Source organism: Bidens hawaiensis, unplaced genomic scaffold (assembly GCF_021521415.1).
Source record: "Bidens hawaiensis isolate Kalapana, Puna unplaced genomic scaffold, B.hawaiensis_p1.1 tig00009361_1, whole genome shotgun sequence".
Lineage (NCBI taxonomy): Eukaryota > Viridiplantae > Streptophyta > Magnoliopsida > Asterales > Asteraceae > Bidens > Bidens hawaiensis.
The window spans coordinates 132,705-144,900 of record NW_027491690.1 but is presented as its reverse complement, the minus strand read 5'-3'; the positions used below and the strand labels follow the sequence as shown (position 1 = coordinate 144,900).

General features: G+C 40.7%; 1 protein-coding gene across 1 annotated transcript; it reads left to right on the top strand.

Annotated features, from left to right (window-relative positions):
- The first annotated feature begins 4,332 nt into the window (after positions 1-4,332).
- LOC143532140 (ATP-dependent RNA helicase DEAH11, chloroplastic-like) lies at positions 4,333-11,654 on the top strand. Its single transcript, XM_077027271.1, has 3 exons — positions 4,333-5,327; positions 6,227-9,347; positions 10,310-11,654. Exons 1-3 carry the CDS (start codon positions 4,455-4,457, stop codon positions 11,530-11,532), a joined length of 5,217 nt encoding a protein of 1,738 aa, XP_076883386.1. The 5' UTR covers positions 4,333-4,454; the 3' UTR covers positions 11,533-11,654.
- The last annotated feature ends 542 nt before the right edge of the window (positions 11,655-12,196 follow it).

Genomic DNA, 12,196 nt, shown 5'->3' with positions numbered 1-12,196 from the left:
TTTCGCATGACTGCGAGGGCAGCTCTGAAGTTTTCTTCTAATTCAACGACGTCACTGCTTAATGGTTCAACTTTCTGTAGTGACTCGTTGGTGTGCTCCTTGAATATGTCGAATTCTGCTTGGAGTGCGTCGACATGGGTTTTGTATTCCACCAATGACGTCTCCACCTCTTCGACGCGATTCTCTACGCCTAGTATGAGTTCTCTTGCAGACTTCTTTCCTTTCTTTGTCTCATCTCCAGCGGTGTAGAGAGTGCCTTCGAGTTTTGATTCGGATGCCATCCCGATGAATCAACCTGCTCTGATACCAATTGTCACGGAGTTATTTCTTGGACTCTCGTGCGGCCTTAGAACTTCGTCTAAGTAAGCCTGTGTGGTTTGTTGTTGGTGAGTTTTTGGGCAGCGGAAGTCTTGGATTAACAATGTGGGTTTCTTGTAGTTACTTGAACACAAGTATACAAGACTAAGTGTTTATATTGCTGGAGATTTTAGTACAAAGGGTTTTATGCTTACAAGCTTTTGGGGGGTTTTATGCTTACAAGCTTTTGGGTGATTTCCAAATGATGCCTAGCTTCACCTATTTATACTACTTCATATGATCTAGAGTCTTCCTAATCTAGATCATTCTAATACAATATATTTTCTATACAAGTGTGTAGATTTTGAAGGGATGAACTAGAACCCTCTTGATGTCATCATGATCTTGATTACTAGATAATTCCATATCTAGAATGATCTTGTGTCAAGTCTTGAAGTATATAGCAAAGTGCAGCCAATTCCGGGTCTTTCTTGACAATTCTAGAGCCTTCCGGGGCTGTTGTATTTGTGTACCTGTTAGCAGCGTTTTCCAGCCCATTCCAGCAGCTTCCGGGCCTTTTATAGGCTGTGTTTAAGTGCCTAAAACGTCCCAATCTGGTCCCGTATGAACCGGGCTGTTCCGTAGACTTCCGGGCAGCTCTAGAGATGCGAAAAGTGTTATAGAACCTTCCGGAATCATGGGTAACGACCTGCAATTTTGGCGGGTCGTGACATTCTCCCCCACCTGATTTCGCAACGCCCTCGTTGCGAGTCTTCGGCCTACTTATGAGTCGTAGTGCAGAGATGGTTTTCCTTTGCCAAGTTTCCACCTCCATTGGTGCGGTGTAGACTTGTTTTCCCTTCGTTAGGTAAAGGGCATTTAAGCTTGTTGCTACGGCAACGTTTGATCTGTGGAAGAACTCCATTCCGAGTACAATGTCGTAGTCATCGAGTGGAGCCACTGAGAAATCAATTCTTCCTTGCCATGATCCGATCGTAGCTTTTACATTCCAAGCTTTCCCGACTATTGGTTGTGCGTCTCCGTTAGCACCTTTGATCATTCCTTCCGTTCTTGTTATTTTTAAACCAAGCCCTCTTGCTATTTCTGGGTTGATGAAGTTGTGGCTTGCACCTGTATCCACCAATGCTTTTGAACGTCTTCCATTTATTTCGATTGTCACGAACCTAAGTCCTTTTCCTTCAATATTCTTGTTGATTTGTGGGTTCGAATCTGCCATATGTAGGCGCTTCCCACTCGTTTCACGCATTGCATTCAGAACTTGAAGTTGCATTGCCCCAAGTCGAACCTCCTCAGTCTCGTTTGGTTCTTCGTCAACTTTTACAACAGCGTTCAAACTGTTTTTCTTTGGGCAATAGCGTGGATTATGCGGCCCATCGCATATAAAACATGCCTTATTATAAGGTTCGTTGGTGATTTGGAGTGGTTTTCGGGTTTCCTCCTTCCGGAATTGGGTGTTGTTGGGTCTGGCTCCCCTAACCTTAGTGTTGTATTGGTTGATAACGTTGTTTCTTGCTGGTCGAGTCTCACTTCGATCGTGCAGGGACTCGGCCGCAATGATGGCAGAGGATAGGTCTTGAACGTTTCGACGTTCGACCTCATTTTTAGCCCAATATTGTAAGCCATCCATGAAGTTCGCCAATGCTTCCCCGGGTGTAATATCCGGAATTTCGAGCATAAGGGTAGTGAATTCATCGATGTAATCTTTGATTGTACCCTTTTGCTTCAGATTACGAAAACGAATTCTTGCTTCGTATTGGGTATTTTCCGGATAAAACTGGCGTTTGAATTCTTTAATGAAATCTGCCCAAGTGGTGATGGTGCACGTACCTTGTTCGATTTCTTTGCTCTTGCGTCTCCACCATAACGCAGCAGTGTCTTTCAAGTATAGGGTTGTCATAGAAATCTTTTTTTCATCGTCATTGATGTCTACACCCTTGAAGTATTGTTCGATTTCCCAAAGGAAGTTGTCCACAGCCCGCGCCTCTCGTTTCCCAACGAATGGCGTTGGTTGGGGAACTTTAACCTTCGTGGGAGTGTTGTTGCTCGTGCTAGCAACTCCATTTCCTACGGCCATCTTGAGAACATTAACTTCGCCTTGTAAAGTCTTGTAGAAATCGTGGCAAACTGAAAGCTCTTTTTCAATATTCTCCATGTTTGTTTTGAGTTGACCCAGCTCGTGCATAATCATTTCTTTCATATCGTTTCGCATGACTGCGAGGGCAGCTCTGAAGTTTTCTTCTAATTCAACGACGTCACTGCTTAATGGTTCAACTTTCTGTAGTGACTCGTTGGTGTGCTCCTTGAATATGTCGAATTCTGCTTGGAGTGCGTCGACATGGGTTTTGTATTCCACCAATGACGTCTCCACCTCTTCGACGCGATTCTCTACGCCTAGTATGAGTTCTCTTGCAGACTTCTTTCCTTTCTTTGTCTCATCTCCAGCGGTGTAGAGAGTGCCTTCGAGTTTTGATTCGGATGCCATCCCGATGAATCAACCTGCTCTGATACCAATTGTCACGGAGTTATTTCTTGGACTCTCGTGCGGCCTTAGAACTTCGTCTAAGTAAGCATATGTGGTTTGTTGTTGGTGAGTTTTTGGGCAGCGGAAGTCTTGGATTAACAATGTGGGTTTCTTGTAGTTACTTGAACACAAGTATACAAGACTAAGTATTTATATTGCTGGAGATTTTAGTACAAATATGCTTACAAGCTTTTGGGTGATTTCCAAATGATGCCTAGCTTCACCTATTTATACTACTTCATATGATCTAGAGTCTTCCTAATCTAGATCATTCTAATACAAGATATTTTCTATACAAGTGTGTAGATTTTGAAGGGATGAACTAGAACCCTCTTGATGTCATCATGATCTTGATGACTAGATAATGCCATATCTAGAATGATCTTGTGTCAAGTCTTGAAGTATATAGCAAAGTGCAGCCAATTCCGGGTCTTTCTTGACAATTCTAGAGCCTTTTGGGGCTGTTGTATTTGTGTACTTGTTAGCAGTGTTTTCCAGCCCATTCCAGCAGCTTCCGGGCCTTTTATAGGCTGTGTTTAAGTGCCTAAAACGTCCCAAACTGGTCCCGTACGAACCGGGCTGTTCCGTAGACTTCCTGGCAGCTCTAGAGATGCGAAAAGTGTTGTAGAACCTTCCGGAATCATGGGTAACGACTTGCAATTTTGGCGGGTCGTGACATTACACACCAAACACTAATTGAGGTCTAGACAATTAAAGATGATGGTTGGCTCATGTTCAAAGTTTCTAGATGCTTAATTTTTTTTTAAAAAAAACTAAGAGAAAAATACGGTTTTCATCATTGTGCTTTGACTAAATATGTGAGTTTTGTCAAATAGTTTAAATTTGCAGTTTTTGTTTAATAGTTTGTTTCACTTGCAATTAAACTCGACCTCACTAAACTCGTTAACTTTGGTCATTAAACCATCAAGTGCTTCTCACACGAGGGATCATTTTGTCATTTTTCTTCTCAAATAAACCCTAGCCCAAAATCCCAAATACCATTTTATCTTCGTTGTGAGAGAAAAAAGACAAAATTACCCCACACATGAGAGCCATGCTTTAATGATCTGAGTTAACATCGTTAGTGGGATCATGTTTAATTGAAAGTGTAAACAAAATTATTAGACGAAAACCATAAATTTAAAACTAGTAGACTAAAACCATATATTTAATCAAATCACATAAACAAAAACTTTAATTCTCTTAAAAAATAATACTATTAACTAAGATTAGATACGTTCACCATAAATATTTTATTTTAAAAATACTCCAATATTTGCCAAAATTAAATTATAAAAAAACAAAAGAGTAACATAATCACGTGTAATCATTTAAGAAATATAGAGGGTTTATCGGAAAGATCATTAATTAAATTATAATATTATAAAAAGACTTCCTTCTCAAAATACAACTTTCTTTTTCTTTTGTTATTATATTATATATATACACGTCAAATCAATTGTTTAATTGGGCATAAAGTTTCTTTCATATAATCAATTAATAATAATAATTAATCTCTCTGTCTCTAGACGTACCTTCACTTTGTTTCTTCGATTTCTACAAACCCTTGATTAATAATAATAATAATACTCTCTGATTTTCCTCCGATAATAATATGCCCACTGATCAAACCCAAACCCAAACCCAAACCCAAACCCTAGCTTCGATGCACCGTAACAAACCTTCGATTCCGTCCAACCACCGTTCATTCGACCACCCCAACCACCACCGCCGTCGCGATCGACCTCTACCACCGCCGCCGTCGTCCGCCGCCGCTCGCCGTCGCCCCAATTTTGTTATCGAACTCCGTTCCACCAGCACCGACCAGAACACATACAACCGGCATGAGATTGTCAGCCTCATGGGCAAATTCAAGTTCGCTCCGGACGAATTCTTCTTATACCAGACCGGAATCGTTGCCGCTAGGTTTTTTTACCAGCAGTGGCCCGGTGTGTTGAACACTGTTGTCTATTTATGGGAGGTTTTGCTCGACGGAGGCTTATCGTTCATGCCGAAGCTTGTGCAGAACCTTTTGGTGCCGTCTGATACCGAGGAGTTGAATTCTCGGCTTAGGGTTTTGTTTACTTCGAGGGTTTTAGGGTTTTTGGCTGGGGAGAGTGTGAGGAAGCTGGAGGATAAGTTGGATGAGGTTTCGCGCGAGATTAATCGGATTGAATTGTTGTTGAGGAAGCCGAAACCGTTGGCGCTGCACGTGGAGTTGGCGAGTCAGAAGGAAGGGATTGTTCGTGAGAGCGAGTTGATCAGGAAGAGGATTGATGAGTTTAGTTCTGCAATGCAGTGTGTGCTTGATTATTTGGATGGGAAGGTGTGCGATGATGATTCGGAGGTTAAGGTGTTGTTGTTGAAAGGGGGGTTGAATTGGAGTAAGGTTTATTGGATGATTAAGAGGGAGTTGAAGCGGCTTGAGGATGGGCTGCCGATTTACGCTGACCGGAAGGATATTCTCTGGAAGATACACTGTCAGCAGGTAGTTTTTTTTCTCTTTTCGTTTAGTACTTGCATTACATTGATATAAAATTGCAGTTATGATATAAAACGGGTTCTGACCAAAATATTTTGGGTACAATCAGGTCAATTTAAAAAAGTAAAGAAATTCAAAAATTTGGAATTAAGGTTAAAAGCAGGAACAAACATGGAACTTGAAAAGAAGTTAAAACACACGCAAATGTTTCTTTATAGAACACATTGTGTTGACAAACTACAGTCCATGTCATCACTGTTTTTTTTAATTATACTCTTCGTAGCTTTCAGTATACCAAATTTTTGAATTCTGATAGATAAGATGTTGGAATACAATTTACCTATCTGCAAAATAGTCATCATGACTTGATCATTCAAAGCTTGCCTCAACAATGATGGAATGAATTAACCTTACTGATCCAAAAAACGTTTTTTTTTGTTTCAAAAAAGTTATTTGCAAACTTCTGTATGTTACTAGACCTGACAAAACGGGTGGGTCGGGTTGGGTAGTCGGTCAAAACAATTTCGGGTCAAAATGGGCATTTTTTAAACGGTGTCAGATTGATTCGGGTCAAAATGGGTTCTAACAAAAATGGACCTTGGTTGAAATGAGACATTCTAGAAGAAAACATTATCAAAATAGTTTCACCAGCTATACTTGCCAATGTTAATGATATATTTGCGTTTTTGAAAAAAATCCAGCATCTTTGGTTGTTTTTGTGCTTTTAGCTTAGGGCCACACGTTTTCTAGATATTCATTTGGTAATATCTTTTTATTACATGATGACAGTTTCTTTCGGATGTCAGCAGTAGCTTAGACATTCATATGTTACAACTCTGAACTGTTAATCTCTTGAACGTACTTCTGTTGCTGTTTCTAATGTTATTGTGCCATTAATGTTACAGGTAATGGTATTGATTGGTGAAACCGGTTCAGGAAAAAGCACCCAACTGGTTCAATTTCTTATTGATTCAGGAGTGGCGGGTGACAGGTCAATAGTGTGCACCCAGCCACGTAAGCTTGCTGCAATATCACTAGCAAACAGAGTCAAAGAAGAAAGTCGTGGGTGTTGTGATGATAATTCAATCGTCTGTTCATCGACATTTTCATCTGTTAACCGTTTGGATTCAAAAGCTATATTTATGACAGATCATTGTCTACTTCAACATTACATGAATGACAAGAATTTTTCATGGGCATCTTGTATTATTGTTGACGAAGCACATGAAAGAAGCTTGTCAACCGATCTTTTGTTAGCATTAATAAAAGATTTACTTCATCGACGGTCGGATTTGAGGTTTATTATTATGTCTGCAACAGCCGATGCGGACCAGCTGGCTAAATATTTCTTTGATTGTGATACACATCATGTGGTGGGCCGAACTTTCCCAGTTGATATTAGATATGTTCCTGAAATGACATCATCGTCTAATGTAACCTATGACTTTATGCCATCTTATGTTTCTCATGTTTTAAGGAGGGTCGGTGAAATTCATAAAAATGAGGAACACGGGGCGATTCTTGCGTTTTTGACTAGTCAAATGGAGGTTGAATGGGCATGTGACCAGTTTAAAAGCTCATCGGCCATTTGTTTACCGTTGCACGGGAAATTATCTCATGAAGAACAGTATCGGGTTTATTTTAATTATCCGAAAAAGCGGAAAGTAATATTCTCAACTAATCTTGCGGAGACATCGTTGACTATTCCGGGAGTCAAATATGTTGTAGACTCGGGTATGGTCAAAGAGAATCGGTTTGAACCTGGGACGGGAATGAATGTGCTTAAAGTTGGCAGGATCAGTCAAAGCTCTGCTAACCAACGTGCGGGTCGAGCCGGTCGAACCGAACCGGGAAAGTGTTATCGGGTATATGAAGAGAGAGAGTTCCAATCCATGCCATGTCATCAAGAACCCGAGATCCGTAGAGTTAATCTTGGAATTGCGGTTTTGAGAATTCTAGCTCTCGGGATTCATAAAGTTGAGGAGTTTGATTTCATTGATGCACCGTCTAATGCATCGATTGAGACCGCAATTAAAAGTTTGATCCAATTGGGAGCAGTTGTACTTGAACATGGGATCCATAAGCTGACCAATGATGGTCGGATGTTGGTCAAATTGGGGATTGAACCTAGGCTCGGTAAAGTGATATTGAAGTGTTTTGAAAACCGTATGGGTCGTGAAGGGCTCGTTTTAGCTGCGCTAATGGCAAATTCCAGCAGCATATTTTGCAGGGTTGGCCGAGAAGAAGAGAAACACAAATCAGATTGTTTGAAAGTACAGTTTTGCCATCCGGGTGGCGACTTATTTACATTATTATCTGTTTACAGAAAATGGGAGTTAGTTCCCCGTGATAAACGGAATCAATGGTGTTGGGATAACAGTATTAATGCAAAGTCTATGAGAAGATGTCAAGAAGCGGTTCAAGAAATGGAAAGTTGTCTTCAACATGAGCTTAATATTATCATCCCCACTTATTGGCGGTGGGACCCGATGGTGATAACCGAATCCGATCAAGTTCTTAAAGATGTGATTCTCTCAGCTTTGGCAGATAACATTGCAATGTATTCTGGAAATGATAATCTCGGTTATGAAATCCCGTCATCTGGGACACATTTTCAGTTACATCGTTCATGTTCGTTACTCATGTTTGGTGAGAGACCAAGTTGGGTGGTTTTTGGGGAAATTATTGCAATGCCACATCAGTATTTGGTGTGTGTAACTTCCTTTGACTTCAACTCTTTGTTGACCCTTTCTCCTGCCCCATTTGATATCGCACAGATCGACCGGCGGAAATTGCAATTAAACGTGTTAACGGGTTTCGGGGCAACATTGTTGAAACGATTCTGCGGGAAGTCGAATTTGAGCCTGAAACGTCTTGTTTCAAGCATTAAGGATACCATTAACGATGACCGGGTTCGGTTAGAAGTGTCTGTTGATCATAATGAAGTCAACGTGTTTGCTACTTCTGAACACATGACACGTGTGTGTGAGATTGTAAAATCTGTATTAGAGCGTGAAGAAAAGTGGCTAGAGAATGAGTGTATTGAAAAATGTTTGTTTCCAGACCGACATGTGTCACCTCCTGTGGCTCTTTTCGGTTCGGGTGCTGATATAAAGCATCTGGAACTTGACAAAAGATGTCTCACAGTTGATATATTTGTTCGCGGTTCGGATATCGAGGAGAAAGAGCTTCTGTCCTTTTTGGAGGAACATACATGTGGCAACATCTGTGCGGTCCATAAGCTTAATTTGGTCGGCCAAGATAATGAAAAGTGGGGCCGGGTAACATTTTTCACCCCTGAAGCTGCTGAGAAAGCTGTAAAGTTGACTCCCGTTGACTTCAATGGGTGTAAATTAAAAGTTGCTCCTTCTTCTAGAAGCATATTTGGAGGGGATAACAAGTTATCATTTCCAGCCGTCAAAGCGAAAGTATCATGGCCACGTAAGCAGAACCGGGGTTTCGCATTTGTTCAATGTAACCCTGAGGATGTGTCAGCATTGTTTGAAGATTTTTCTCACATGTTTATCAGGGACCAGTTTATAAACTGTAGACCGAGTATGAAGTTCAACGACAGTGTTATGGTGTCGGGATTTGCTGCCGATGTGTTTGAACCCGAGCTTTATGACGCATTGTACAACTCAACCAATAGGAAGATTTTGAAAGTTAGCTTACCGCGGGCCCCACCTGTAGAGAATCCTCCCGTTGCGGCTCTTGAAGATGCACTTTTGAGAGAGGTGAGATCGTTCATGCCAGGTTCGAAGAATGAATGTGTTCGTGTTCATATTTTCCCATGTGAACCGCTGGATTATGTTATGAAAGCCGAGATTAGTTTCGACGGGAGTTTGCATTTGGAGGCGGCAAAAGCTTTGGAGCAGATTGATGGGAAAGCGTTACCGGGTTGTCAGCCGTGGCAGAAGATTAAATGCCAGCAGCAGTTTAATAGCATTGTTTCTTGTCCTGCTTCTGTTTATGGTGTTATCAAGGATCAACTGCGTTCTTTACTTGATAATCTCCAGCTTCGGAAAGGTCTCTCTCTCTAAAAGGGCAAAATTGGAATAATGGTTAGCTATGAAAACCGAAATGAGGTCAAATGGGTTGAAATTTAGTCCAAAGTTTGCTAATTATAGAGTGTTCCCCTGCATTTGACTGTTACTTTTTTCTTGAAATGACATTAAAGTATGCTAATTATAAATGATTTGTGGGTCAAGTGGCTGTTTGATCGGGTTTCGGGTAAGGTTCAGGTTATTCGGGTTTTTGTTAGAATAACCGTTAACAGACCGAATTATAATCGGGTGTTCGGTCGGGTCAGGTTAACCGGTTAATGGTTTGGTTCAGTTGGTCGGTTCAGCTTAGCCGGTAAATAATTTGGTTCGGTCGGACTGACCCACATGATACCCATAGTACCCGATCCGAACTACCCACATGATACCCATAGTACCTGACCCGAACTAGTTGTTCATGATTTTAGTCTGTCTAATCTGTTGTTTGGTTGGGCCAGGTTAACCGGTTAATGATTTGGTTCCGTGTTTGGGTCAGGTTAACCGGTTAATGTTTCGGTTCGGCTGGGCCAACCCTGAACTGGTGGTTCATGATTTGGGTCGGTTGGGTTTTTTGGATATGGGAAATTTCAGCGGGCCTAGTAAACTAGTATGAATATTTCATCTTTTAGTATTTAATCTTATCTTTTGAATAAAATAGTTATGCTGTTTTATGGATTAACTGGTATATACTTTCCCCGACTTTTGATCTGTTCTATGTGTGCTAATTTTTTGAATTTACCTTTTTGATGTCTAAAAATATAACCATAAACGTAAATTATGTAACTTGAGTAACAAGATCAAATTGCCACTAACATCTAGCAGTGTGCTATTTGTCACTGTTTTCATTTGGTCAAGTAATGTTATATCATGTTCAACGATTATTCGTTGCTTTGTGTTTTTTTCTCCTTTATTAAATGTTGATCATTTTTTTAAATATCTTGTTTGTAGGAGCGGAGTTCTTTACTGACTGGAACGATAACGGAACGTATCGTGTCAGAATATCTGCCAAGGCGACAAAAATAATGGCGGAATCAAGAAGACCACTTGAACAGCTTATGAATGGAAGAACATTAACTGATGAACAACTCACTCCGCCAGTTATTCAACTCATCTTTTCCCGTGAAGGATTTGGTCTTCAAAAGTCAATCCAACGTGAGACTGGCACGTTTTTTCTATTTGACCGACATAACCAAACCTTCAGAGTTTTTGGCCCGTTACACAAGCTGGATTTAGCCCAAAACAAACTGGTCCAGTCTCTTGTAGCCCTACACGAGAAAAAACAGCTCGACGTTTATCTTCGTGGTCCCACTCTCCCGCCTGATTTCATGAAGAAAGTGGTTGAAAACTTCGGCCCCGACCTTCACGGGCTCAAAGAAAGATTCCCCGGATCCGATTTAACGTTAAACACAAGACACCATATAATCTCGGTTCGCGGCAGTAAAGAATTAAAACAAAACGTTGAACAAACAATAAATGAGATTCTTCGCAATACAGATTCCACCTCGGGTCAAAGTCAAGCTGTCGAAAATCAAACCCGGTCTTGTCCCATTTGTCTTTGCGACGTTGAAGACGGTTACCGTTTGGAAAGATGTAACCACGAGTTCTGTCGGTCGTGTTTGGTTGAACAATTAGAGTCGGCTATAAAAAACTCAGGAAACAGTTTCCCAATCCGGTGTGCACACGAGGGGTGCGGGAAGTTGATATTAGTTGTCGACATTAAAGCGCTTTTGTTAAATGATAAGATCGACGAGCTTTTCCAAGCCTCACTGGGGTCGTTTGTGGGGTCAAGTTTAGGCAAATACCGATTCTGCCCTTCGCCAGACTGTCCGTCGGTTTACCAGGTGTCGGATGATGATTCAAGACCGTTTGCGTGCGGGGCGTGTTCGGTGGAGACGTGTACGCGATGTCACGTGGAATATCATCAGGGATCGACATGTGAGGAGTATGATGAGTATAAGCGGGATCCGGATTTGAGTCTGAAGGATTGGATGAAGGGGAAAGAGGAAGTTCGGAACTGTCCGGTGTGTACGTTTACGATTGAGAAGATCGACGGGTGCAATCATATCGAGTGTCGATGTGGGAGTCATATTTGCTGGGTTTGCCTGGAGAATTTTAAGAGCAGTGATGAGTGTTATGCGCATTTGAGGTCAATACATCATGCTATTGTTTAGTTTTATTTAACTACTGCTAGTGTTCATTTAACTCACGCTTTATTTTCCCTTTGGCTTCATGCATATAATAATGTAAATATTTTATCATCAGTCATAACTCATAAGTTGCCTAGCCTTTTTCATTTATGTGCGTGTGTATGTATGTGTATATACATGTGTTTGTCAGGATTAATTGTGGTTGGAGTGGGATTCAACTATTGAATATATACAGATTCTAAAAGTTATGTCATGGAGCTAAACATATTGGTTTGATAAAAATGGGAGGGGTCAAAAAGGAATTAAATATAATAAAGTAATATGAAATTATTATAATCTTTACTATATGTATATATATAAGGAATCCCATGGACCTCTTAATTTTTAATATGTCCAACTTATAATGTAACTTATACAACTTTCAATGCTTATAATTTCAAAATTTTGAGGGCATTTTAGTATTTACACAACATTCACTAAAGTTTGATTTTCATTATATACTTACAATAGAGGTGTTCACAGTTAGAAACCGTGAAACCGCCCAAACCGTTCATCGGTTTGGTTTCACGGTTGGTTTTTTTCTTAACTTTCAGTCGGTCGGTTTCAAAATTTTCAAACCGTATCGAACGGTTTGGTTTACGGTTTATACTGAAAACCAATCATAAAAAACCGGACCGGACCTATAATT